Raw genomic sequence first — 24,634 nt, 5'->3', positions numbered from 1 at the left:
TGATATACTTATTTAAATTAAAAAATGAAGTCAGACTTTTTCTGTCAGAAATTAAGTGTGATTTGTTTATGAGGCCTAGCATTGCTAAACGGGTTGTATGAGGATATTCTTCATAAACTGACTCAACCTTTGAGGCAGCACAAAGGTTTGCCATATTTAAATCATGTATTTAAAATATTATAAAAGATGTTATTAAAAAATACTGTGTCAAAATTAACAATATATTTTTTTGCAACCTTTTTTGAATGTATCAATTTAAACAAGATGCCTCTAAATGAGAGTAACACCACGACTGCAATTAATTTGAACAAGTTTTTTGGTACACTTCCCAGAAACTGAGAATAACTCTAATAATTGGGTAGTAAATCCACTTTTGAAAATCAAGTGGGTTTAATTCTTTGCTTTCAATAAAATTGAAAAAAGAATGGATCTAATGAAATTGCCAGATATATAAATTTTAATGGTAGATCCCTGTATATATTTTTTTGCTACATATCTCAGGAGTCATAGAAATCAATATTGTTATAACAAAACTTCCATTCCTATCTACTTATTTACACAAATGAGTTTTCTCAGTGTTTACATCTATGAAATGGAAAATAAACCTAGGTTTTATGCTGAATCTGGTCCCATTACAGAAATAAATAACATTCTTCCAACAATATAGGAACTAATGGGGGGGCGGTGGGGAAGCTCCATTTATCTCTTTAAGAAATGTCTCCAATAAAAGTTTTTCAACAATTATCCAAATTTGTAAGTTATTTATATTGCTTTGGAAAATTTCATCCTGATAATAACTTCAGTGATAACTCAATCCAGAAGAAAAATGTGAATACTTAGGAGTTTTGTGGTCACAGGAAATTTAAAAATCAATTTCAATTTATGTACATATTTTGGTTACAAAAGAGATAGATGATCAAAAGATTTTCCAAGTATAAAATATAATACATTATGTAAAATTCTTGGTGAGAAGGGAAGTGGAAATATAATTTTAAGGACAAAAAGGAATGATGTAAAGTTTCTATCAAAAATAAAATGCCTGTTCCTATATATTTTAAAGTGGGTGACAATGGGTATCATATTGCTGTGGTACTTAGATTTCATCGGATACGTCTAAAAGATTGATATAATTGTTATTTAAATGTCAATATTTTAGGAAATATATTATTTACAACTACTTAAATTTATAAGGAAAAAATTTAGCTATCAATTTAAAAATGTGCAAGAAAGGATACAGTTTTTCATAATTCTCCCAGTGGGTATAAATACACAAAGGTTTGAAAACCAATGGCCTAGATTCCTACAAAAGTTGCCTAACTAGCCTTCTCTCTACTGTTAGCCTCTCCTTAATACAACGTACCCTCTATACCAATAGTTCTCAAATCTTTTGGTCTCAGGCTCCCTATACACTCTCAAAAAGTACTGAAGTCTCCAAAAAGCTTTTGTTTATGTGGCTTATATCTACTAATATTTACTATATTAAATATTAAAACTAAGAAAATAGAAAAGTATTTAATTCATTAAAAATAATAAACCCAGTACATGTTAACGTAAATCACATTTTTATAAAAAATAACTTTCCAAAAACAACAAAAAAATTTGTAAGAGTAGCATTGTTTTACATTTGTGTAAGCTTCTTTAATGTTTGGTTTAATAGAAGACATATCTTATAGCTTCTGGAAAATTCCACGATATTCTCATGAAAAAACGAGAGTGAAAAAGGCAAACAACATCTTAATATTATTATGAAAATATTTTTAACCTTATGGAATCCCTAAAGTAGGTATCTGAGGTCCCTACACTTTCAGAACTGCTGTTCACCACCAAGAGTAGAGCTATCCTCCTAAAATATGAATCTCCTCATGTTATTCCCTCAGATAAAGCCTCTATAATTTCCCACCTACACACTGTCTACTGAATAAGTTCTGAACCCATTAACATAGTATACAGGGCTCAAACCTTTCCAGTTCCAATTACTCCCTATTTGTTCTGTGATGATGCCATTCACTTGGAAGCTCCTGATCCTCTTGTTCTTGTTATCCTCCTCATGGAATGGCCTTCTTGTCTATTTAAAAAACTATTAATAGTTGAAATGTCATCTTAGTTGTAGTTTTCTCTGATTAATTTAAACCCTCAGCAGAATTATTTGCATTCTTATATTTTCCCAACTTCTTCTTCATTATTGCACTTACACAATGCACTGCAATGATCTGATTACACATTTGATTTTCCCCAAACTATGAGCTTTTAAAGGGAAGAGATTATGAGTAGTGGACCTGTCAGTTGAATTGGCCTGCCATATCAAACTTTTCCTTTTAGTTCAGCCTTCCTAGTAAGAGACAGTTCTTTTTTCCCGTTGCTGATCCTATCTTCTTATCCCAATCTCCTTGTACGGTGTTTGGAACACAGTGGGTACTTAATAAAAGTTTATTACATTGTATTTATTAAGTATGCCCAAATCACTGGAAATTCATATAACTAATATTTATGGATTGCTAGTTAATTCCATTTAACTTCTTTAATTTCTTATTCTAGAAAAAAAGAATGAAATTCATGTATCACTGAGGACATGACCAAAATAGTCAAGTTTAGATGAGTCCTTTTTTTTTCCACTTCTATCCTAAAAATAATTAGATGATGGTAATGCTAACAATTATCATCAGGACAGTCCTTAAAAAGTGTTTTTATCATCATGAGAAATTTCAAAACTATACAAATTAGAGAACAATGAACAACCATGTATCTGCCACTTAGTTAAATTCATTGCTCACACCTTGTTTTACCTACTACTCCCCACCTCCACCCCACTAGACTTATATGAAGTGAATTCCAGACATGACATTATTTCAGCCATAATTATTACAGTACGCATCTGTGAAAGTTAAGGATTCTTCTTTAAAACACATTCACGATACCAGTACAAATTATTCTTCTGTGCAAATAATCCATTTGTTCTAAAACATTGGTGTTTTCTTGCCTTATTTCTTTCCAGCCTAACAATTTGCAATAGCTGTAGATTACTGGGGTAAGTTGTAAGATTCACAGATACAAAATAAAATGAAGATAAATAACACATACAGGTGATACATGAACTTAGCAGTAGCTAACTGAATAATCTATACATTTCTAATAATTCTGATAAATCCCAGAGAAATATTTATAAATTGACAGTTACATATTAGTAATTCTAAGTCAGATACCCAAGACGTAAAATAAAATATACTTAAAATAAATGAAACCCATTCCTTAACACTAAAATTTGATTGAAACAACATAATCTTAATAGTATTATTTCAGCAGATGCATAAACCAGAGTTAAAGTCTATTTTGAGTATATCCCAAACCAAACATTTAAATATAATTTCACCAATTATCCCTATAAAACAAAATGTACCTTAAATGAACTCAGGCATAAAAAAGAAAACCTTGCATCAAAGCACATATCAATGAGAACAATAATGTATACCATATAAAAAATTAGGTTTGTGTGTTCTTTGCAATTCACAATTTTAATGGAAGATCAAAAGTTACCTTTAGCTTCAAACTGCTGCAACATATAAAATATTTAATTAATGTCATGAGCACCATAATAGTTAAGAAAGCTTAAAAGCACAAACTCTGGGATCAGACTATCCAGATTTGAATCCTAGTTCTGCCATTTATTGATCACGGGACTGTGAGCAAGCTATTTAACCTGTCTACGCTTCAGTTCCTTCATGCTTAAGATGGAGAGAATAATACATATTCTCCAAAGGTTGTTATGAGGATTAAATGAAATAATCCATAAAATGCATTTAGCCCAATGTAACCATGTGATAAATTTTCACTATTATAAATATATAAATGATGAACTATTAATAATAGTAAAAATAAAGTTTGAAGTTTGTGCTCTAAAATTTCATTTTATTGTACTAAAATATACTCACCAGAATATGGGACTTTCACCAGGTTCTTTCACTTTGTAGTATTCTTTGTCTTGTGGCAAGACTTTGGTTAACCCAAAATCTCCAATTTTAACTCTGTTTTCATTTTCCACCAATATATTCCTTGTTGCCAGATCCCTGTGGATATATCTTTTTGTACCAAGATATTCCATACCCTATGGATAAAATAACATTTTTCTTTAGCTAGTTTTACAAACATAAACAATTTAAATGGTCTTATCTTTGTATACTTCCTTAATTATCTAAGAAAAACTCTAGAGAATTTCTTAACAATTACTTCAACATGCTCTCTTCATCTACAACAAATAGCCAGAATATTAGGTACCTTGCATATCTGAGATGTGTACTGCAGAAGTTTTTTATGATCTATCCGTTCTTTATGTTTTTGGAGATAGTCTCGTAAACTTCCATATGGTAAATATTCCATAATTAATCTTAGATTACGCCGGCCTTTTAATATACAAATGGGAACATAATGTTTTACTTTGCCATATTTTACTGATGAAATATTAGAAAATAACCACAGATGAATGATTTAAAGATAAATAAAATCTGAGTCTAAGATGACAAAACTTGATTATAAATTAAATGTGATGTAGTAGTTAATAACACAGGCTTTTTGAATCAAAAAGTTTTGAAAAGAAGCTTTAAAAATAGTTAAGTTTTAGTGTTCTGTAACCCTTTATGCAAACCAAAATAAGCTGATGAGAAAACTTCCTTTCTCCTCATCTATATCGAATAAAAGTATCTAACTTAAAAACAGTATTTTCATAGGAAATGTGAACAAAGACAACATTTCTTTAAAAATGATATTCTCTTGGTAAGTTTAAGCAAGAACAGTAATCAGCATCCTCAGTGAAGAGAATGACTAACCAATCAGCCAAAGACTTCCTGTACTTATATAGCCCACCATCACCAAGCGAAATCTCCAGTCATATAGAATGCTTCTCCCTCTGGGCACTGGTATATTATAAGTCCAGATCTTGAGACATTATATGTTTATACTACCCAAGATGCCAAAGACATACCTTGAGTTCAAAATAGGTTTCAATGGGCAACATACCAGCACTGTAGCACACTCCCTTGTACTTTACAATGTTGTCATGCTGCAGGGATTTAAGGATTTCAATTTCCCTTTCAAAGTCTCTGAGGTGCTCTTCAGTACTGTGCTGGAGCTTTTTCACAGCCACCACCTCCCCAGTGTTGTCTTGTAGAGGGTCATAACGGCACATCTCCACACTCCCAAAATTACCCTAAACAACACATCACATTAGGATAGAAATCTCAAGTTTTCTAGAAAAATTACTAACAATTTCCAAATATACAGGCAATTCCAGTAGCTAGAATTAGCAGACATAGCTCTAAGCTTACATTAGGCAACTTTCAGAACAAGAAAAGGAAATAATTATAACAGGTGGGTAGTAAACCTATATATTTAATTTCTTCAAAAGGAATTACAGACTGAAATATAAACAATTTCTAAAAATGCAATTTCCAAATAATACAATTTGTAAAAGCCTTTAAACAAATCATGAACATTAATTATTAAGATACATCAAGGGGGGGCTGGCCCCGTGGCCGAGTGGTTAAGTTCGCGCGCTCCGCTGCAGGCGGCCCAGTGTTTCGTCGGTTCGAATCCTGGGCGCGGACATGGCACTGCTCGTCAGACCACGCTGAGGCAGCGTCCCACATGCCACAACTAGAGGAACCCACGACGAAGAATACACAACTATGTACCGGGGGGCTTTTGGGGAGAAAAAAAAAAAAAAAAGGAAAGAAAAAAAACAATCTTTAAAAAAAAAAAATAAAAAAGATACATCAAGGGACATGCCAGGAAATTCCTAAATTTCTATCCCTAACTTCCAGGAAGAACTTTGCTTCTTCATAAGGTAACTTCTGATATCACTGTCAGTGAGCTGGATGGAATAAAGGTTTGTTATGGATTGAATGTCTATGTCCCCACAAAATTCCTATGATAAAGCTCTAAACCCAACGTGAGAGCATCTGGATGCAGGGCCTGCAAAGAGGTGATAAAGGTTAAACAAGTCATAAGGGTGAGGGCTCAATCCGACAGGCCTGGTGCCTATACAAGAAGAGATACCAGAGCTCTCTGCTATTTGAGGATACAATGAGAAGGTGGCCACATGCAACCAAGAAGACAGTCCTCACCAGAAACGAAACCCTGCTAGAACCTTAATCTCGAACGTTCCAGCCTCCAGAACTATGAGAAATAAATGTCTGTTGTTTAAGCCACCTAATCTATGATATTTTGTTATGGCAGCCAGAGCAGACTAATACAAGGTCTGATTTATTGCTTAAGGAAGTAAGAAATTCTTAGCTTATGGGGATGTTCCTATATTTTTTTAAAATGTAAGTCTTCAAAGAAATCTATTCTGTTTTTATTTAATATTCATTACCTATATAGAATTGATAAACTGATACACAACATTTAAAATTAAATTTTTTGGCATTAATCAAATTAGTATATTTTGGATATTATTGCACTATTAAAAAATAAAACAATGTAGTCCTTGAGCTACAAGATTCAAAGTGACTATATTTTCAATTATATACTTAAAGTCAATTAAAACAAAACCTAGACCATACGTAAACCCAAAGTTAAACCTCCAATTACACAGGCCACACAGCAAGGTTGATAAGACCTGGGACTCTGGAGTCAGACAGATTGGAGCTAGAATCTTAGTCCACTACTTACTCTCTTTGGGACCTTGGGCAAGTCACTTGCCTCTCTAATACCAGCTTTCTACTTCTTAAAATGGAGGATAATAAAATATCTCATATTGCTGTTGTGAGAAATTATTCCAAAACATAATTTAAAAAACAAAAGTGGGAAATAATAGAGTGTCATATTCTTTCCTCCTAATTAACATTGTCAATAAAATTTATTTTCCAGTGCCATTATATATTCCTTGAAAATATGATTTTTAATTTTTGTATATTATCTCATGAACTTTTAAAATTGGAAAGATAAATGTATAATGTATAGAAAAGTTTTAAAAATTAATACATTCATGTCATTTCAATGATATTCATAACTATCTACGGACATCTCTATTAGGGATACTTTCTTTAAAGTGGAATTAGCTGTTTAAAGAATATGGATATTTCAAAGGCCCCTGATACATGCTGCAGCAGAAGCTCTCTTGCAGGGGCTACCAATTTATGTTCTAATAAACAGTGAGAAAAGTGTCATTTTTATCATATCCTGCCAACACTGGCCATTATAGTTTTGCTAAATCTTTGTCAATTTGATAGGCACAAATCAATCTCAGTGTTTTAAGTAGGAATGTCTCTGTTTTAGTTTGGAAGAAGAAGGTGAAAGCAAACACTGAGCGTGAAGAGATAGATTGAAGATAGCAAACGAGAAGGAACTGTAATGTTTGGAATGGGCACCAGAGAAGAAATCAAACAATGGAGAATAAAAGAGTCCTAAGTGCCAGTTAATGTTGGCAATCAATTTGCAACAAAGAAAATAAACATTTATATCTGATTTTTTCTTACACTGAGAGATGGAAGCACAAATAGAAAAAAAAAATTCTGAATTGTATTGTTTCTGTACTAGGAAATGACAGGGAAAATAAAACAGATAATCAAGGGATGAGGGTGATATAATTGTGGACACCAATGAAAGCAGAGTTTAAATGGTCCACCAAGAGATCTACCCAGCTTAGGAAAGGAGAGAGCTGAATCTAGAAGTTACTTAATAGCTTTTAGGAAGAGGAAAGGGTCAAAAACACCGGCAATAACAAAGATTCAAAAAGAAGGATTTATGTGTTGGGAAGAATCAAAAGAGACAAAGTTATAGTTAGACAAAGAGATTTCAGGGTCTGAAACTTCATAAGTAAAATTATTGTGAGGGATTATAGAGTTCAAAGTGAACTCATTTAACATAGACATAGATTCGGGGTATAGAAGTTGAGGAATTTTAAAAAGGTAATTGAAAGGTGCCCAAAATAATGACCTTATGTGAAGATGAAAACAATGAGCACCAAAAGTAGTCAAGGGATGTGGAGCACTGACTAAGATATTGGCCAATGATGAGACAAGGAGAGAATAACAATCACAGAGGAATATAAATGATGCTGATAGTTTGAAAGTGGTAGCAGTGAGGTCCAGATCTCTGTATCCCAGATCTGCACCATGGAGGAAGAAGGAATAAAGAGGATTTTAAAAAGCTAGGTTTTAGTTGAGGTGAAGAGGTAAACCATATAAGTATATGTAGGCATGAAGATAAAGGAAGAAAATACTCATTTTGAAACTCAATTAGCAGAAGAAAGGTTTCACAATATTTTCTTAGCTCTTTTTTTGAATATTAAATTAAAATTTACCATTATTTCTCTTCATTTAAAAAACACAGATATAATTTTAAGTAAAAATTCTTCTTTTGAATATTTCGCCATGCTGCTAATTGAAAAGGATAATAAAGGAATGTACATCAATAGCTGTTTTTTAATAAAATGAAAGGTGAGATGCATCACTTTTGTAGGAATGGCATTTTAGATTGTTTCAATAAGGCAATACAAATAGCCAAACAGACCACTGAACACATCAATTCTTTCAAACAGGCAAAGATGAAATTACTATTATAGTGTTAAATGCAGCCAGGAAATATCCACATTAAAATACCTACAATCGACTAAAGACCATACCATTTTCTTTTCATTTCCTGCAAACTAAATTACTGAGAAATTATTTGGTTGAAAATATATTTTGAAAATGCCTTCCTTACAGTCTCCTCAATTTTTATTATGTTTAAAATGATTTTAAGCCCAAAGAACTATGTAAAAACTAAAAATGTTAAAAATCAAAAGGAAAGTAACTCAAAGTTGCAATAAGGGGAAATGTAAACAAATTATAGTACATTCGCTTTTAAAATTATGTTTCAAAAGAATATTAATAGGGGGCCGGCCCGGTGGCGCAGCGGTTAAGTTCGCACGATCCGCTTCTCGGTGGCCCGGGGTTCGCTGGTTCCGATCCCGGGTGCGGACATGGCACCGCTTGGCATGCCATGCTGTGGTAGGCATCTCACGTATAAAGCAGAGGAAGATGGGCACGGATGTGAGCTCAGGGCCAGGCTTCCTCAGCAAAAACAGGAGGACTGGCAGTAGTTAGCTCAGGGCTAATCTTCCTCAAAAAAAAAGAAAAAAATGGAAAAAAAAAAGAATACTAATAACATATGATCATATAATAAATGAAAAATAGCAAGATAGAAAACTGTATATATATTATGGTTTCACTTTTGAAACAGTCTGTGTGTAGAGACTAGAATGAAGGAAATGCATGTGTATTTTCCAATTTCTCTACAAAAAATACATATCACTTTCATAACTTTAAAAAAGAAAAAATACTTTATAATTTAGTCTGATTTTTCCTCCTTGTTAACCTAAATTAGTGATGTTTTGAAGTACTCTTTGTTATGTCTATTTCTTAAATATCAGTATATATTGCTGAATTATAATCATTATACTCATTGTTTTACTTCAACATATGTACCTAGTAAAGTGCTAGCGGCTAAGGCAACATTTTTTTTTAACTTTTTATTGAGATTATGATAGTTTACAACCTTGTGAAATTTCAGTTGTACATTACTGTTTGTCAGTCGTGTTGTAGGTGCACCACTTCACCCTTTGTGCCCACCCCATACTCCCCCTTTCCCCTGGTATCCACTAATCTGTTCTCTTTGTCTACATGTTTAACTTCCACATATGAGTGGAGTCATACAGAGATTGTCTTTCTCTATCTCACTTATTTCACTTAATACTCTCAAGGTCCATCCATGTTGTTGTGAATGGGATGATTTTATTTTTTTTTATGGTTGAGTAATACTCCATTGTATATATATACCACCTCTTCTTTATCCAACCATCAGTTGATGGGCACTTAGGTTGCTTCCAGGTTTTGGCTATTGTAAATAATGCTGCACTGAACATAGAGGTGCATGGCACTTTTGGAATTGTTGACTTCAAGTTCTTTGGATAGATACCCAGTAGTGGGATGGCTGGGTCATGTGGTATTTCTATTTTTAATTTTTTCAGAAATCTCCATACTGTTTTCCATAGTGGCTGCACCAGTTTGCATTCCCACCAGCAGTGTATGAGGGTTCCTTTTTCTTCCCAACCTCTCCAACATTTGTTACTTTTTGGTTATTTTTGCCATTCTAACAGGTGTAAGGTGATATCTTAGTATAGTTTTGACTTGAATTTCTCTGATGATCAGTGATGATGAGCATCTTTTCATGTGCCTATTGGCCATCCGTATATCCTCTTTGGAGAAATGTCTGTTCATGTCCCCTGCCCATTGTTTGATTGGTTGGTTTGACTTTTTGTGGTTGAGTTGTGTGAGCTCTTTATATAGTATGGAGATTAACCTTTTGTTGGATATAAGATTTGCAAATATTTTTTCCCAGTTAGTGGGTTGTTTTTTTGTTTCAATCCTGTTTTCATTTGCCTTGAAGAAGCTCTTTAATCTGATGAGGTCCCATTTGTTTATTCTTTCTATTGTTTTCCTTGTCTGAGAAGACATGGTGTCTGAAAAGATCCTTTTAATACTGATGTCAAAGAGTGTATTGCCTACATTTTCCTCTAGAAGCCTTATGGTTTTGAGTCTTACCTTTAGGGCTTTGATTCATTTTGAGTTTATTTTTGTGAATGGTGAAAAAGAATGGCCAATTTTCATTCTTTTACATGTGGCTGCCCAGTTTTCCCAGCACCATTTGTTGAAGAGACTTTCTTTTCTCCGTTGTATGCCCTCACCTCCTTTGTCGAAGATCAGCTGACCATAGACGTGTGGTTTTATTTCCGGGCTTTCAATGCTGTTCCATTGATCTGTGTACCTGTTTTTGTACCAGTACTATGCTGTTTTGATTACTATAGCTTTGTAGTATGCTTTGAAGTCAGGGATTGTGATGCGTCCCGTTTTGTTCTTTTTTCTCAGAATTGCTTTAGCAATTTGGGGTCTTTTGTTGCCCCATATGAATTTTAGGATTCTTTGTTCAATTTCTGTAAAGAATGTCATTGGGATTCTGAGTGGGATTGCGTTGAATCTGTAGATTGCTTTAGGTAGTATGGACATTTTAACTAGGTTTATTTTTCCAATCCATGTGCATGGGATGTCTTTCCATCTCTTTATGTAGTCATCAATTTCTTTCAGGAAAGTCTTGTAGTTTTAGTTGTATAGGTCTTTCACTTCCTTGGTTAAATTTACCTCAAGGTATTTTATTCTTTTTGATGCGATTGTGAATGGGATTGTGTTCTTGAGTTCTTTTTCTGTTAGTTTGTTACTAGAGTATAGAAATGCTACTGATTTATGTAAGTTGATTTTATACCCTGCAACTTTGCTGTAGTTGTTGATTATTTCTAATAGTTTACCAATGGATTCTTTGGGGTTTTCTATATATAAGATCATGTCCTCTGCAAGCAGCAAGAGTTTCACTTCTTCATTAAGGTAACATTTTTTAAGTTAAAAAAAAACAGGCTAGTAAAAACCAAGATCTAATAAACAACAAAAGACTGCAATTAAGAATTAAATTGTGTGGAAGAGACAATAAATGCAATGCGATTCCAGAAAAGAGGAAAATCAGTGACAGCTGGAGACATTTTAGGAAAATCTTTATGGCATGGATAACACTAATATGGCACTCGCTATGTGAGGAAACACTAAGTATAAACAGAAATTTCTATTTTCCTTTTATTCAGGAATATGCTTACGATAAGATACTTAAGACAGTTTAAAAGTGAAATTAAAATTTTTAGTTATTTTAAGACGACAAAACTGGTGATGTGGGAGATATACTACAAATTTTACAGATAGAATCTAGGGGAAGGGAAGGTCTGATTTTAAAAAGCAAATTTCAAGGTTTATTATATCACTCTAAAAAGGGATTTTTGTTTGGTGGAGGGGTCCAAGATGGTGGCATAGGAAGACCCTGAACTCAACTTCTCCAACGGACACACTGAATCTACACCTACATATAAAGCAATTCCTCCTGAAGAAGAACTGAGAGCTGAAAAAACAGCTTCTGCACAACTAACAATAGAGGAACCACATAGAGATCAGTGGGAGATATGGAGACACAGTATCGACGGGAACTCCACTCCTGACACAGAGACCTGCAGTAGGGAGGGATATCACTGAGGGGCCTGCACACAGATGAGCCCGGCCTGGAGCACAGTGAAAAACAGTGGTTTAAGGGCATCCAGACTATCCATGAAGGAAATCCATTTACTAACCCTAGAGCATTTGCCAAAAGCTCAGGGAACTGGGGTCAGAGGTGCTAGTGAGCACCATTTTGTGTGCTCCCCCTCAACCTTGATAGCACGGGTGGGAGCAGAGCCCAGGCACTCTAGCCAGCCTGCGAAGGCCACCGCAGCACACCCCAGGCCCACAGCAGCTCCAGCAGTCTTACCAAGGCCGCTCTCGCACAGTGTGCTCTGGGACACTCTGGCCCACACCCGCTTCAGCCATCCCATCGGGGTGGCCATTGTGTGAAATGCCCTGGGACTCTCCAGCCATGGCTCACCTCAGCTTTAGTCATCCCACCAAGGCAACCCCAACACAGCTTGCCCTGGGACCCCCTGACCCACACCTACTCCACTTCTAGCCAGCCTGCCAAAGTTGCCTGCCACCTGCAGTCTACACAAGGGATGCTCCTACAGAAGGTCACTCCTTCAAGACTGGGAAAGGTAGCTGGTTTTGCCTAATTCATAGAAACAAACACAGAAAGTCAAACAAAATGAAAAGACAAAAGAATATGTTTCAAATGAAAGAACAAAATAAAACCCCAGGAAAAAAATCTCTAATAAAATGGATATAAGTAATTTACCTGAGAGTTCAAAGTAATTGTCATAAGAACACTCACTGAACTCAGCAGAAGAATGAAAGAAGCCAGTGAGAACTTCAACGAAGAATTAGAAAATATAAGAAGGACCAAATCAGAGCTGAAGAATAAAATAACTGAAATGAAAAATACACTAGAGGGAACTAGCAGCTTATCTGATACAGAAGTCCAGATCAGCAATCTGGAAGACAGAATAGTGGAAATCACTCAATCACAGCAGCAAAAAGAAAAAAGAACTTAAAAAAATGAGCATACTTTAAGGGAGCTCTGGAACAACATCAAGAATAGTGATATTCACAGTATAGGGATCTCAGAAGAAGAAGACATAGAGAAAGGGGCAGAAAACTTATTTGAAGAAATAATGGCTGAAAACTTTTCTAACCTGGGGAAGGAAACAGACATCCAGGTCCAGGAAGCAGAGTCCCAAACAAGATGAACCCAAAGAGACTCACACCAAGACATATTATAATTAAAATGGCAAAAGTTAAAGAGAATCTTAAAGGCAGCAAGAGAACTAGTCACATACAAGGGAAACCCCATCAGACTATCAGCTGACTTTTCAGCAGAAACTTTGCAGGCCAAAAAGGAGTAGCACAATATATTTAAAGTGCTGAAAGGAAAAAACTTACAACCACGAATGCTACTCAGCAAGGTTATCATTCAGAATTAAAAGAGAGATAAAGAGTTTCCCAGACAAGCAAAAACTAAAGGAATTCATCACTACTAAACTGGGCTTACAAGAAATGTTAAAGGGTCTTCTTTAAGCAAAAAAGAAAAGGCCATAACTAGAAATAAGAAAATACATGAAAGAAAAAAATCTCACCAGTAAAGGCAAATATACAGTAAAGGCATAGATCAGCCACTTAAAAAGCTAGTATGAAAGTTAAAAGACAAAAGTAGTAAAATCAACTGTAACTAAATAAGTAGTTAAGAGACACACAAAATAAAAAGGTGTAAAATAGGATGCCAAAAACATACAACGTGGGAGGAGGGAGTAAAAATGTACTGCTTTTAGAATGCATTTGATCTTTAGTGACTATCAGCTTAAAACAGACTACTATATATATAAGTGAATATAAATGAACCTTATGGTAACTAAAACCCTACAACAGATACACAAAAAAATAAAGAAACCCAAACATAACATTAAAAAAAATCATCAAGCCACAAGAGAAAAGACCAACAGAAGAAAGGAACAGAGAACTACAAAAACCACCAAAAAACAATTAAAATAGCAATAAATACATACTATCAAAAATTAACTTTAATGTAAATTGACTTAATGCTCCAATCAAAAGACATAAGGTGGCTAAATGGATAAAATAAACAAGACCTATCTATATGCTGCCTACAAGAGGCTCAATTCAGATCTAAAGACACACAAAGACCAAAAGTGAAGGAATGGAAAAAAGTATTCCATGCAAATGGAAATGAAAAGAAAGCTGTGGTAGCAATACTCATATCAGACAAAACAGGCTTCAAAGCAAAGACTGTAACAAAAGACAAAGAAGGGCATTACATAATAAAGGAGTCAATCCAGCAAGAGGATATAGCATTTGAAAATATTTATGCACCCAACATAGGAGCACCTAAATAAATAAAGCAAATATTAACAGACATAACGGGAGAGATTGACAAGAGTACAGTAATAGCAGACTTTAATACCCCACTTACATCAATGGATAGCTCATCCAGACAGAAAATCAATAAGGAAACATTGGCCGTAAATGACACATTAAACCAGATGGACTTAATAGATATATACAGAACATTCCATCCCAAAACTACAGAATAAACATTCTTTTCAAGTGCACATGGAACATTTTTCAGGACAGATCACATGTTAGACCACAAAACAAATCTCAATAAAGTCAAGACTGAAATCATATCAAGTATCTTTTCTGACCACGATGGTACGAAACTAGTAATCAGTTACAAAAAGAACTCTGAAAAAAGACACTAACACATGGAGACTAAACAACACACTATTAAACAACCAATGGGTCAATGATGAAATCAGAGAGAAAATAAAAAAATACCTTGAGAGAAAACCAAAATGGAAACACAACTCTCCAAAATCTATGTGACACAGCAAAAGCAGTTCTAAGAGAGAAGTTCACAGTGATACAGGCCCACATCAAGAAACAAGAAAAATCTCAAATAAACAATCTACCACCAACTTAAAGGAACTAGAAAACAAAGAACAAACAAAGCCCAAAGTTAGTAGTAGGAAACAAATAATAAAGATCAGAATGGAAATAAATGAAATGGAGACTAAAAAAACAATAGGAAAAAATCAATGAGACTAAAGCTTATTTTTATTGAAAAATAAAATTGATAAACCTTTAGCCAGACTCATTAAGAAAAAAAGAGAGGGGGATCAAATAAACAAAATCAGAAATGAAAGATAAGTTACAACTCACACTACAGAAATACAATTAATCATAAGAGACTACTATGAACCATTTTAGGCCAACAAATTGGAAAACCTAGAAGAATGGATAAATTCCTAGAAACACTAACTTTCCAAGACTGAATCATTAGTAAATAGAAAATCTGAATAGCCTCATTACAAGTAACAAAATTGAACTGGTAATTTAAAAACTCCCCAAAAAGTAACAGTCCAATACCAGAAGACTTCATAGGTGAATTCTACCAAACATTTAAAGAAGAATTAATGCCTATCTTTCTCAAATTATTCCAAAAATTTGAAGAGGAAGGAATACTCCTAAACTCATTTTACAAGGCCAGCATTATTATCCTGATACCAAAACCAGACAAAGACACCACAAGAAAAGAAAATTACAGGCCAATATCTCTGATGAACACAGATGCAAAAATCCTCAACTAAATATTAGCAAATCAAATTCAACAATACATTAAAAGGATCATACACCACAATAAAAGATGGTTCAGTATCTGCAAATCATTCAAAGTGATACACCACATAAAATGGAAGATAAAAATCACATGATCATCTTGATAGATGCAGAAAAAGCATTTGACAAAATTCAACATCCATTTATGATAAAAACTCCGAACAGGGGCTGGCCCCGTGGCCGAGTGGTTAAGTTCGCGCGCTCTGCTGCAGGCGGCCCAGTGTTTCGTTGGTTCGAATCCTGGGCGCGGACATGGCGCTGCTCATCAGACCACGCTGAGGCAGCATCCCACATGCCACAACTAGAAGGACCCACAACGAAGAATATACAACTATGTACTGGGGGGCGTTGGGGAGAAAAAGAAAAAAATAAAATCTTAAAAAAAAAAAAAAATTCTGAACAAAGTGGATACAGAAGGAACATACCTCAACATAATAAAGGCCATACATGGCAAACTCACAGCTAACATCATACTCAGTGGTGAAAGCTAAAAGCCTTTCCTCTAAGATCAGGAATAAGACAAGGATGACCACTCCTGCCACTCTTATTCAACATAGTATTGGAAGTCCTAGTCACAGCAATAAGGCAAGAAAAATAAATAAAAGGCATCCAAATTGGAAAGGAAGAAATAAAATTGTCACTATTTGCAGATGACATAATACTATGTACAGAAAATCCTAAAGACTCCAACAAAAACCTATTAGAACCAATTAATGAATTCAGTAAAGTTGGATACAAAATTAATATACAGTCATGCATCGCTTAATGACAGGGATATGTGCTTAGAAATGCATCGTTTGGTGATTTCACCATTATGTGAACATCACTTGTATATGCAGTCCATCACTGACCAAAACTTCATTATACTTCATTATATGACTGTACAGAAATAGGTTGCATTTCTGTATATTAATAATGAGCTATCAGAAGGAGAAATTCAGAAAACAACCCTATTTACAATTGCATCAAAAAGAATAAAATACCAAGGAATAAATTTAACCAAGTTGGTGAAAGACCTGTACTCTGGCTACTATAAGACACCAATGAAAGAAAATGAAGACAACATAAATAAATGGAATGATGTACCATGCTCATGGATTGGAATAATTAATACTGTTAAAATGTTCATTCTACCCAAAGCAATCTACAGAGTCAATGCAATCCCCATCAAAATACTAAAGCCATTTTTCACAGAACTAGAATAAAGAATCCTAAAATTTGTATGGAACCACAAAAGACCCCAAATAGCCAAAGCAATCTTGAGAAAGAAAAATAAAGCTGGAGGTATCAAGCTCCCTGATTTAAAACTATACTACAAAGCTACAGTAATCAAAACAGTATGGTACCAGTACAAACACAGACACATGGATCAATGGAATAGAATAGAGAGTCTAGAAATAAACCCACACATATAAAGTCAATTACTCTATGACAAAGGAGGCAAGAATATACACTAAGGAAAAGACAGTCTCTTCAACAAATGGTGTTGAGAAAACTGGAAAGCTACATGCAAAAAAATGAAACTGGACCACCATCTTACACCTTATACAAAAATAAATTCAAAATGGGTTAAAGTGATAAATGTGATACCTGAAACCATAAAACTCCTAGAAGAAAACATAGGCAACCAGCTCTTACACATCATCTTAACAATATTTTTTTGGACCAGTCTCCTTAGGCAAGGGCAATGAAAGCAAAAATAAACAAGTAGGACTACATCAAACTAAAAAGCTTTTGCACAGTAAAGGAAACCATCAACGAAACAAAAAGGCAACCTACTGAATGGGAGAAGATATTTGCAAATCACATATCCAGTAAGGGGATAATATCCAAAATATATAAAGAACTTATGCACCTTAATATTAAAAAAACAAACAACCTGATTAAAAAATGGGCAGGGGACTTGAACAGACATTTTTCCAAAGAAGAAATACAGATGGCAAACAGGCACATGAAAAGATACTCAACAGTACTAATCATTGGGGAAATGCAAATCAAAACCACAATGAAGTATCACCTCACATGTGTTAGAATAGCTATTATAAAAAAGACAAAAAATAACAAGCGTTGGGGCTGGCCCCGTGGCCGAGTGGTTAAGTTCGCACGCTCCGCTGCAGGCGGCCCAGTGTTTCGTCGGTTCGAATCCTGGGCGCGGACATGGCACTGCTCGTCAGACCACGCTGAGGCAGCGTCCCACATGCCACAACTAGAGGAACCCACAACGAAGAATACACAACTATGTACCGGGGGGCTTTGGGGAGAAAAAGGAAAAAATAAAATCTTTAAAAAAAAAAAAAATAACAAGCGTTGGTGAAGATGTGTAGAAAAGAGAACCCTCGTACACTATTGGTGGGAATGTAAATCGGTGCAGCCACTACGGAAAACAGTATAGAGGTTCCTCAAAAAATTAAAAATAGAATTACCATATGATCCAGCAACTCCACTTCTGGGTATTTATCCAAAGAAAATGAAAAGACTAACTCAAAAAGACATATGCACCCTATGCTCACTGCAGCATTATTTACAATAGTCAAGATATGGAAGCAACCCAAGTGTCCACAGATAGATATACGGATAAAGAAGATGTCAGGGGAGGGGTGTGTGTGTGCCACACATGGATATTTCTCAGCCATAAAAAAGAATGAGATCTTGCCATTTGTGACAACAAGGGGGGACCTAGAGTGTATTATGCTAAGTGAAATAAGTCAGAAATACAAATACTGTATGATTTCACTATATGTGGGCTCTAAAAAAACAAAACAAAACAAATGAACAAACAAAATGGAAACAAACTCCACAGATAGATGAAACAAACTGGTGGTTACCAGAGTTGGGGGCAAGTTAGGGAGTGGGCGAAATAGGCAAAGGAGATTAAGAGGTACAAACTTCCAGTTATAAAATCAGTAAGTCATGGGGATGTAATGTAGAGCATAGGGAATATAGCCAATAATATTGTAATAACTTTGTATGGTAACAGATGGTAATTACACTTATCATGGTGATCATTTTGTAATGTATTTAAATATCAAATTGGGCCAGCCTGGTGGCACAGGGCGATTAAGTGCGCACGTTCCACTTCGGGAGCCCAGGGTTCACTGGTTCAGATTCCGAGTGCAGACATGGCACCGCTTGGCAAGCCGTGCTGTGGCAGGCGTCCCACATATAAAGTAGAGGAAGATGGGCACGGATGTTAGCTCAGGGCCAGCCTTCCTCAGCAAAAAGAGGAGGATTGGCAGCAGTTAGCTCAGGGCTAATCTTCCTCAAAAAAAATAAATAAAATCACTGTGATGTACACTTGAATAGAATACTGTATGTCAATTATACTTCAATTAAAAAAACTTGTTTTCAATGTTTTTAGAAAGCTTCATCCTTTAATATTATCACTTTCTTATTTATTTATTTATTTTTTACAAACAATCACTAGAAGTTCTGCACTAACTTGAGATTAAAATCTATCTGTTTTTAAAGGAGCCAAGAGATAGAGAAGATGCACACTTTGTTGTCTGGAACATTCATTTTCAAGGAACGGCTGAAAGCTTAAGGCTATTAGAAATACTCCATTACCTCCTAATTTACACTTCCTAATTCATTTCTGCCCCTAAATCAGTCTTTACCACATGCTATGAAAAAGTACCTTAACATTTAATAAAGAAATAACTGAATAATAGAAATATACAATTTTGACTATCTAAATAAGCTACATGAAAAGTGCAGAACTGTAATTATATTTTAAGGAAGTTTAAATATCCATTATTTTTAGAAAATGAAAAAATCAGAAATTTTAAATAAGAGTAGTCTGAATAAGTGAACAGTAAATCACAGGGTAGTAACTGAAACACTGAAAGGTAGTTTTATTAACTTGAAAGTTACTTTTCCTAAGTAACTACAATCTATGAATATATGTAAATATGTGTCACATTTCCTTGGATGGCTTATATGCCTAAATATTAGCCATTTATAACAGTGTATTTTAAGAGTGTGATTTACGTTTCCTTACATTTAGCTGTTTTACTTATTGCAGATATTGAATTAAGTCCAAATTCATGAGATTCTAGGGTAATTATAAAGAATAAGAAGTTCTTTGAAAACAAACATAACCTAATAATGCCAGATAATATTCCTAAAAATAATTTTATAATATTCTTGTTTAGATAGGTACACTACAATTTACTGCACAACCATTACCTTAGGAATAATTTCTGGATAATTCTAAACAAATTCCCATCAAGTACTGAATAACAACACGGTGTTGCATTCTATTTTTTAAAAAGTTCACTAAAACTAATAACCAAAATTATGTAAGGGCTATGTTAAAGAAACTTCGTATGAAAAAGCAACTTGTAATTAGGAAGCCATGTGATATCTCAAAATCAATACTTTAACAGTTCATAAATATACATGAAATAATTACAACATTGACATTTGTATTAAATCACATCTTATGAAAATCTTAGAAACTGTGATTAGGGTGAAATTTAAATAGAGTATATCTTATCACTCTGTTCCATCATTGTTAGTTTGCTACCCACCTCCTCCAAGTAAGCTGTAAACTTTACAGAGGCATTGACTATATCTCATAACCACAGTGACCAGTAGAGTACCTGGCACTTAGCAGGGACTCAAATATTTATATATTAAAACCAAATCATTTCAGGGAAAAAACTAAAAATTTCAAAGTAATTCAGATCTTCCAAAGATGTCTAGTTCCTAGATTGTCCTCAGATTTTCATCCACTGATTTAAAATGTTCTGACTCTAATAGTGAAGGATGGTTTTTCTTGGATTTTGGAATTTGAAATATTGACTTTTTTCCTATAAAATGGCCTTAAACATACAAATGCTCATATATTCATATTCATATTAAAAACTGAGAAAAGATGGAAAATTTAAAAGCTTGTTACAAACATCTATATCAACTGAAGATAATGAAATTTTACTAGATTACTCCCTTTCACTTCAAATAAATTGGATTTTATTTTCTAAAACTTTCTCTATAGTCTACCAAAAGAACCTCTGGGAGATACAACACCCATTAAAGCCTGGATCTAAGGACTAGAAAGATTAAATGGCTTGTTCAGTATCACAGAGAAAATAATTTTTTGTATTTTTGTTTGTTTGGGGTTTTTTGGGAATATTAGCCCTGAGCTAGCATCTGCCGCCAATCCTTCTCTTTTTTGCTGAGGAAAATTGGCCCTGAGCTAACATCTGTGCCCATCTTCCTCCACTTTATACATGGGACACCTGCCACAGCATGGCTTGATAAGTGGTACATATGCCCACGCCTGGGATACAGACCAGCAAATCCCAGGCCACCAAAGCAGTGTGCAAACTTAACCACTACACCACCAGGCCGGCCCCAAGAAAATAATTTTTAAAGTTTTCATGATTTTGTGACTAGTGACTATGGTGGTGAAAATATCTGCAAACAACTAATAATAAATCAAAATGTATTCAACAATAACCCCAGGAATAAGTCATATTACACTAATTTCTGCCTTTTCCAGAAAAAAATTTATTGTTTGCAATGTAATCCCTGAGTGGGAATAAAAAAATTACTTTCTTTATGCAGCAAAAAGATAACAATAGAAGATGATAATGCAACTGAAGCATACTCACACAAAGAAAATCAAACAATGTGAAATAGTAGAAATAGCATGGAAGTAGGAATAGGGAAAGGTTCTCATCTCATATCTGCTAACATCTAGCTGTTTGATCATAGGCAAGTTACTTAACTTTTCTGGACCTTGATTTTTCTCATTGTGAAATGAAGAGGTTACTCTTAAGTCTAAAGCATCTATTTCCAAAATTGTTCTAGAAAACACTTTCTATGAGATGTCAGTAGATAATTTGGTGGAGTAAGGGGCGGATAAAAAGGTCTAATAAATTTTGGACATGCTGCATACTACCAAGAAATTCATGCTATCAACACAGAATTATGGCCAAGGTCACCCAGTGTGGGGGGCAGCCTCTAAGATATTTCCCAATGTTCTCTACCTTCTGACACTCATAGTCTTCACAATCCCCTCCCCTTGAGTGTAGGCTGGATTTATTAACTCATTTATAATGAACAGAATTTGGCAGGAGTGATGAGATACCGCTCCTGAGATTAGGTTATAAAAAGACTGTGGTTTCTACCTTGGGTATCTGCTCTCAGCTGACATGTTGTGAGGCAGCCCTGTGGGGAGACCCATGTAAGTGAGCTTGAAAGCAGATATTCTGAGGCCTGTCAATACCCATGTGAGTGAGCTTGGAAGTAAATCTTCCCCTAGTCAAGCCTTCAGATGAGACCGCAAGCCCTGGCTGATACCTTGACTGCAATCTTGTGAGAGACCTTGAGCTAGAACCACCCAGCTAAGTTGCTCCCCGATTCCAGACTCACCTAAATGAGGTGATAATAAAGGTTTGTTGTTTTCAGCTGTTATGGTTTAGGTTAATTTATTACACAGCAATAGATAACTAATACACCCAAACACCTGTACACTTTTTTTTTTGCCATTGCTACATCCCTTGAAACATTCCCAAGAATGTTTTACAAACGAGGAACATCAGCAAAGTATTAATATAGCTAATCCAATAGTTAATATAATCCCCAATGTTTAGCTCTGGTGAAGCTGGATCAGAACATTTAACTTAGATCCAAGGCCTAAGTGAGGCCTTCATAATGCGTCCATGCCAAAATCCAATTTACAAGGCCACACCATACAGAAATCTTTACTAGCAAGCTTAGGGTAAGAAAGAGAGCTTACCACTATGATTGGACCTGCTAAGACCTAAGTCTTTCCTGGTCTTACTTAAAATATGTACACTATGCATGAATGTCTGACCTTTGAGCAGATAGAGATGCTTTTTGCTAGTGAACATGGTCCAGTCAACATCTAGACTCTGAAAAATCAGATTACTTCCACCTGAGATGACTAAAAAAGGAGGTGGGTAGAAAGGCTTAACTGCTCATTTCTCTATTTCATAACTAAAGTGCTCTCTACCAAGAAGTCCCATGGTCAAGTCAACTAGGGAAATACTGCCTAATATATCATCCTCTTGGAGATGCTATATGCACATTACATGCTAAAGATTCCGAGAAGTGCTTCAGTAAAGACAGCTGTTTATTTAACGCAACATTTCTCCAATATCTAACAACTAAACCTTTTCCCTACAAACACTCCTTAAAATTTCGTGGAAAGTTAACTTTGGAGAATCTCTAAAGCCTTGTTTATTTCCTAAATAAAATGTTCTGTGATTATACTTTAACTATTTAAAAAACTTCTGACAATCTTACCTTGCCAAGTTGCTGTAGAAATTTCAAGTGTCTCTCTTCAAACTGCGTAGGGTCTCGGTCTTCAAAAGCACCAGAAAACCCTAGGGCACCTATCCTCATATTTGGTAACATGTCATTTTCTGTTAACAGCTCATAATCTAGAGAAATAACGAATATTACCACCATAAGTTGGCAAATACATTCTCTGGGTTAGACTGATATATATTCAAGCTAACCAAAATAATCAGAATGAATTAGAAATACTACATACAAACTGATACAGGGAAAATCAAATAGTTTAGATTATATTAATAAAAGTTTTTAATTATTACTCACAATCTGACAGGCTTCCAAAAAAGATTTTTGCAAAGAATAAACGATTTCTTTCCAAAATAGGTATTTTTAGTATTTATAAAGTAAGATTATATTCTGGCTTATTGTAACGAGAATGGCAAGTAGTATTCGAAAAGGAAATACCTATATACATACATATTTAGTTACATTTTTAAAGAAGAGAACAAACAAAACCAAATCTACTTTATGTTTAGAAAATCAATTAATTATAAAATATATGAGAACTAGTTAAAAAAAACAAAGAATTGTTTTTAAAAAGTCAAATAAGCCAAATAAACTTCTATACTATACTGCTCTGGCAAACTAAAATTAGGTTATTGAAGGAGAAAAAGCCTTTTTTAAAAATAGAAAGACTGCTCAATCAAGGAGATTAGAATACTTATAAAGTAGGAAAAGTCATATGAACATAAGAAATTAAGAGGATCTAAAAGACATCAAGGAACTTCTTGGAAGGGATTACAAAATTAGTAAAGATTTGTTAAATACAACAAAGATAGAAAGCTGGAGAATCAATAAGATTGCTACATCAATACATACCTGGAGTAAACAAACTATTAAGATCACGTATGATGGCTCTGAAAGAAGGTCTAAAATCTGGTTCGTAATCCATACAACTATTGATAAGATTTGCTAATTCTGTCCACTTTGGTGCAGGAAGCTGGTGCCTATCTTCATAAAACTGTAGCTTCTATAATTAAAGAACCACACATTTAGAATAAATTGTATAATGCTATATCAACCTTCTTTTTAACATTAGATGGGTTAAAAAATATCAAAATCATGTGAAAGAAATATGAAAGATCACAGATATAGAGTAATCCCAACTTCATAGTCCATATAAACTCACTCTTTGAGAATCCAAAGCACTCAGAGGCTTATCTCCTCCACTGCAAATTTCCCACAAAGTGGTACCAAAACTCCATTTGTCTGTTGCCAAGTTTAGATTTTTAGGATTTTCAATGCATTCAGGTGGTACCCACGGTATTCTCTCCTGAAGAACTTTTAAATGATAGGAAAAAAATATGGTTAAAAAGTTTCCACAAGTAAACAATTCTTCAATATGCAAATAATTTTCAAACTGATTTGAATACTCAGGTCTTTTTTAATTTGTTTGGGGGGGGCTGTGCACATAGCATGTACACACGCTTAAGAGCTAAAAGGGAACTTTGATATCATCTAATTCACTATCTCAGCTTTAACAATGAAAACATTGAGAACCATAAAAAGTGAATAATTTACTCAAAGTCACACAATTTATGTTAGCAGCATGGAGAGAATTAGAATCCCGTACAATGAATCCTGGATCAACTAAACTTCTTTCCATTAAACCATAGTGTCTTAACTAG

General features: G+C 34.5%; 1 protein-coding gene across 8 annotated transcripts in view; it reads right to left on the bottom strand.

Annotated features, from left to right (window-relative positions):
- The window catches only part of JAK2 (Janus kinase 2), a 136,899-nt gene that overhangs the window by 7,607 nt on the left and 104,658 nt on the right, over positions 1 to 24,634 (bottom strand). For all 8 annotated transcript variants that reach the window (XM_014860724.3, XM_044756571.2, XM_070495412.1 and 5 more), the window contains 6 exons: positions 24,136 to 24,287; positions 23,826 to 23,976; positions 22,956 to 23,092; positions 5,008 to 5,197; positions 4,270 to 4,394; positions 3,927 to 4,099 (listed from right to left, as the gene is read on the bottom strand). In XM_014860724.3, the coding sequence (XP_014716210.1) occupies positions 3,927 to 4,099; positions 4,270 to 4,394; positions 5,008 to 5,197; positions 22,956 to 23,092; positions 23,826 to 23,976; positions 24,136 to 24,287 (928 nt within the window). The remainder of the gene's footprint in view (positions 1 to 3,926; positions 4,100 to 4,269; positions 4,395 to 5,007; positions 5,198 to 22,955; positions 23,093 to 23,825; positions 23,977 to 24,135; positions 24,288 to 24,634) is intronic.

The sequence above is a fragment of the Equus asinus genome, chromosome 23 (genome assembly GCF_041296235.1).
Source record: "Equus asinus isolate D_3611 breed Donkey chromosome 23, EquAss-T2T_v2, whole genome shotgun sequence".
In the NCBI taxonomy this organism is placed as follows: Eukaryota; Metazoa; Chordata; class Mammalia; order Perissodactyla; family Equidae; genus Equus; species Equus asinus.
Note: the sequence above shows the minus strand (reverse complement) of the source record. Positions and strands in the feature narration are given on the sequence as shown.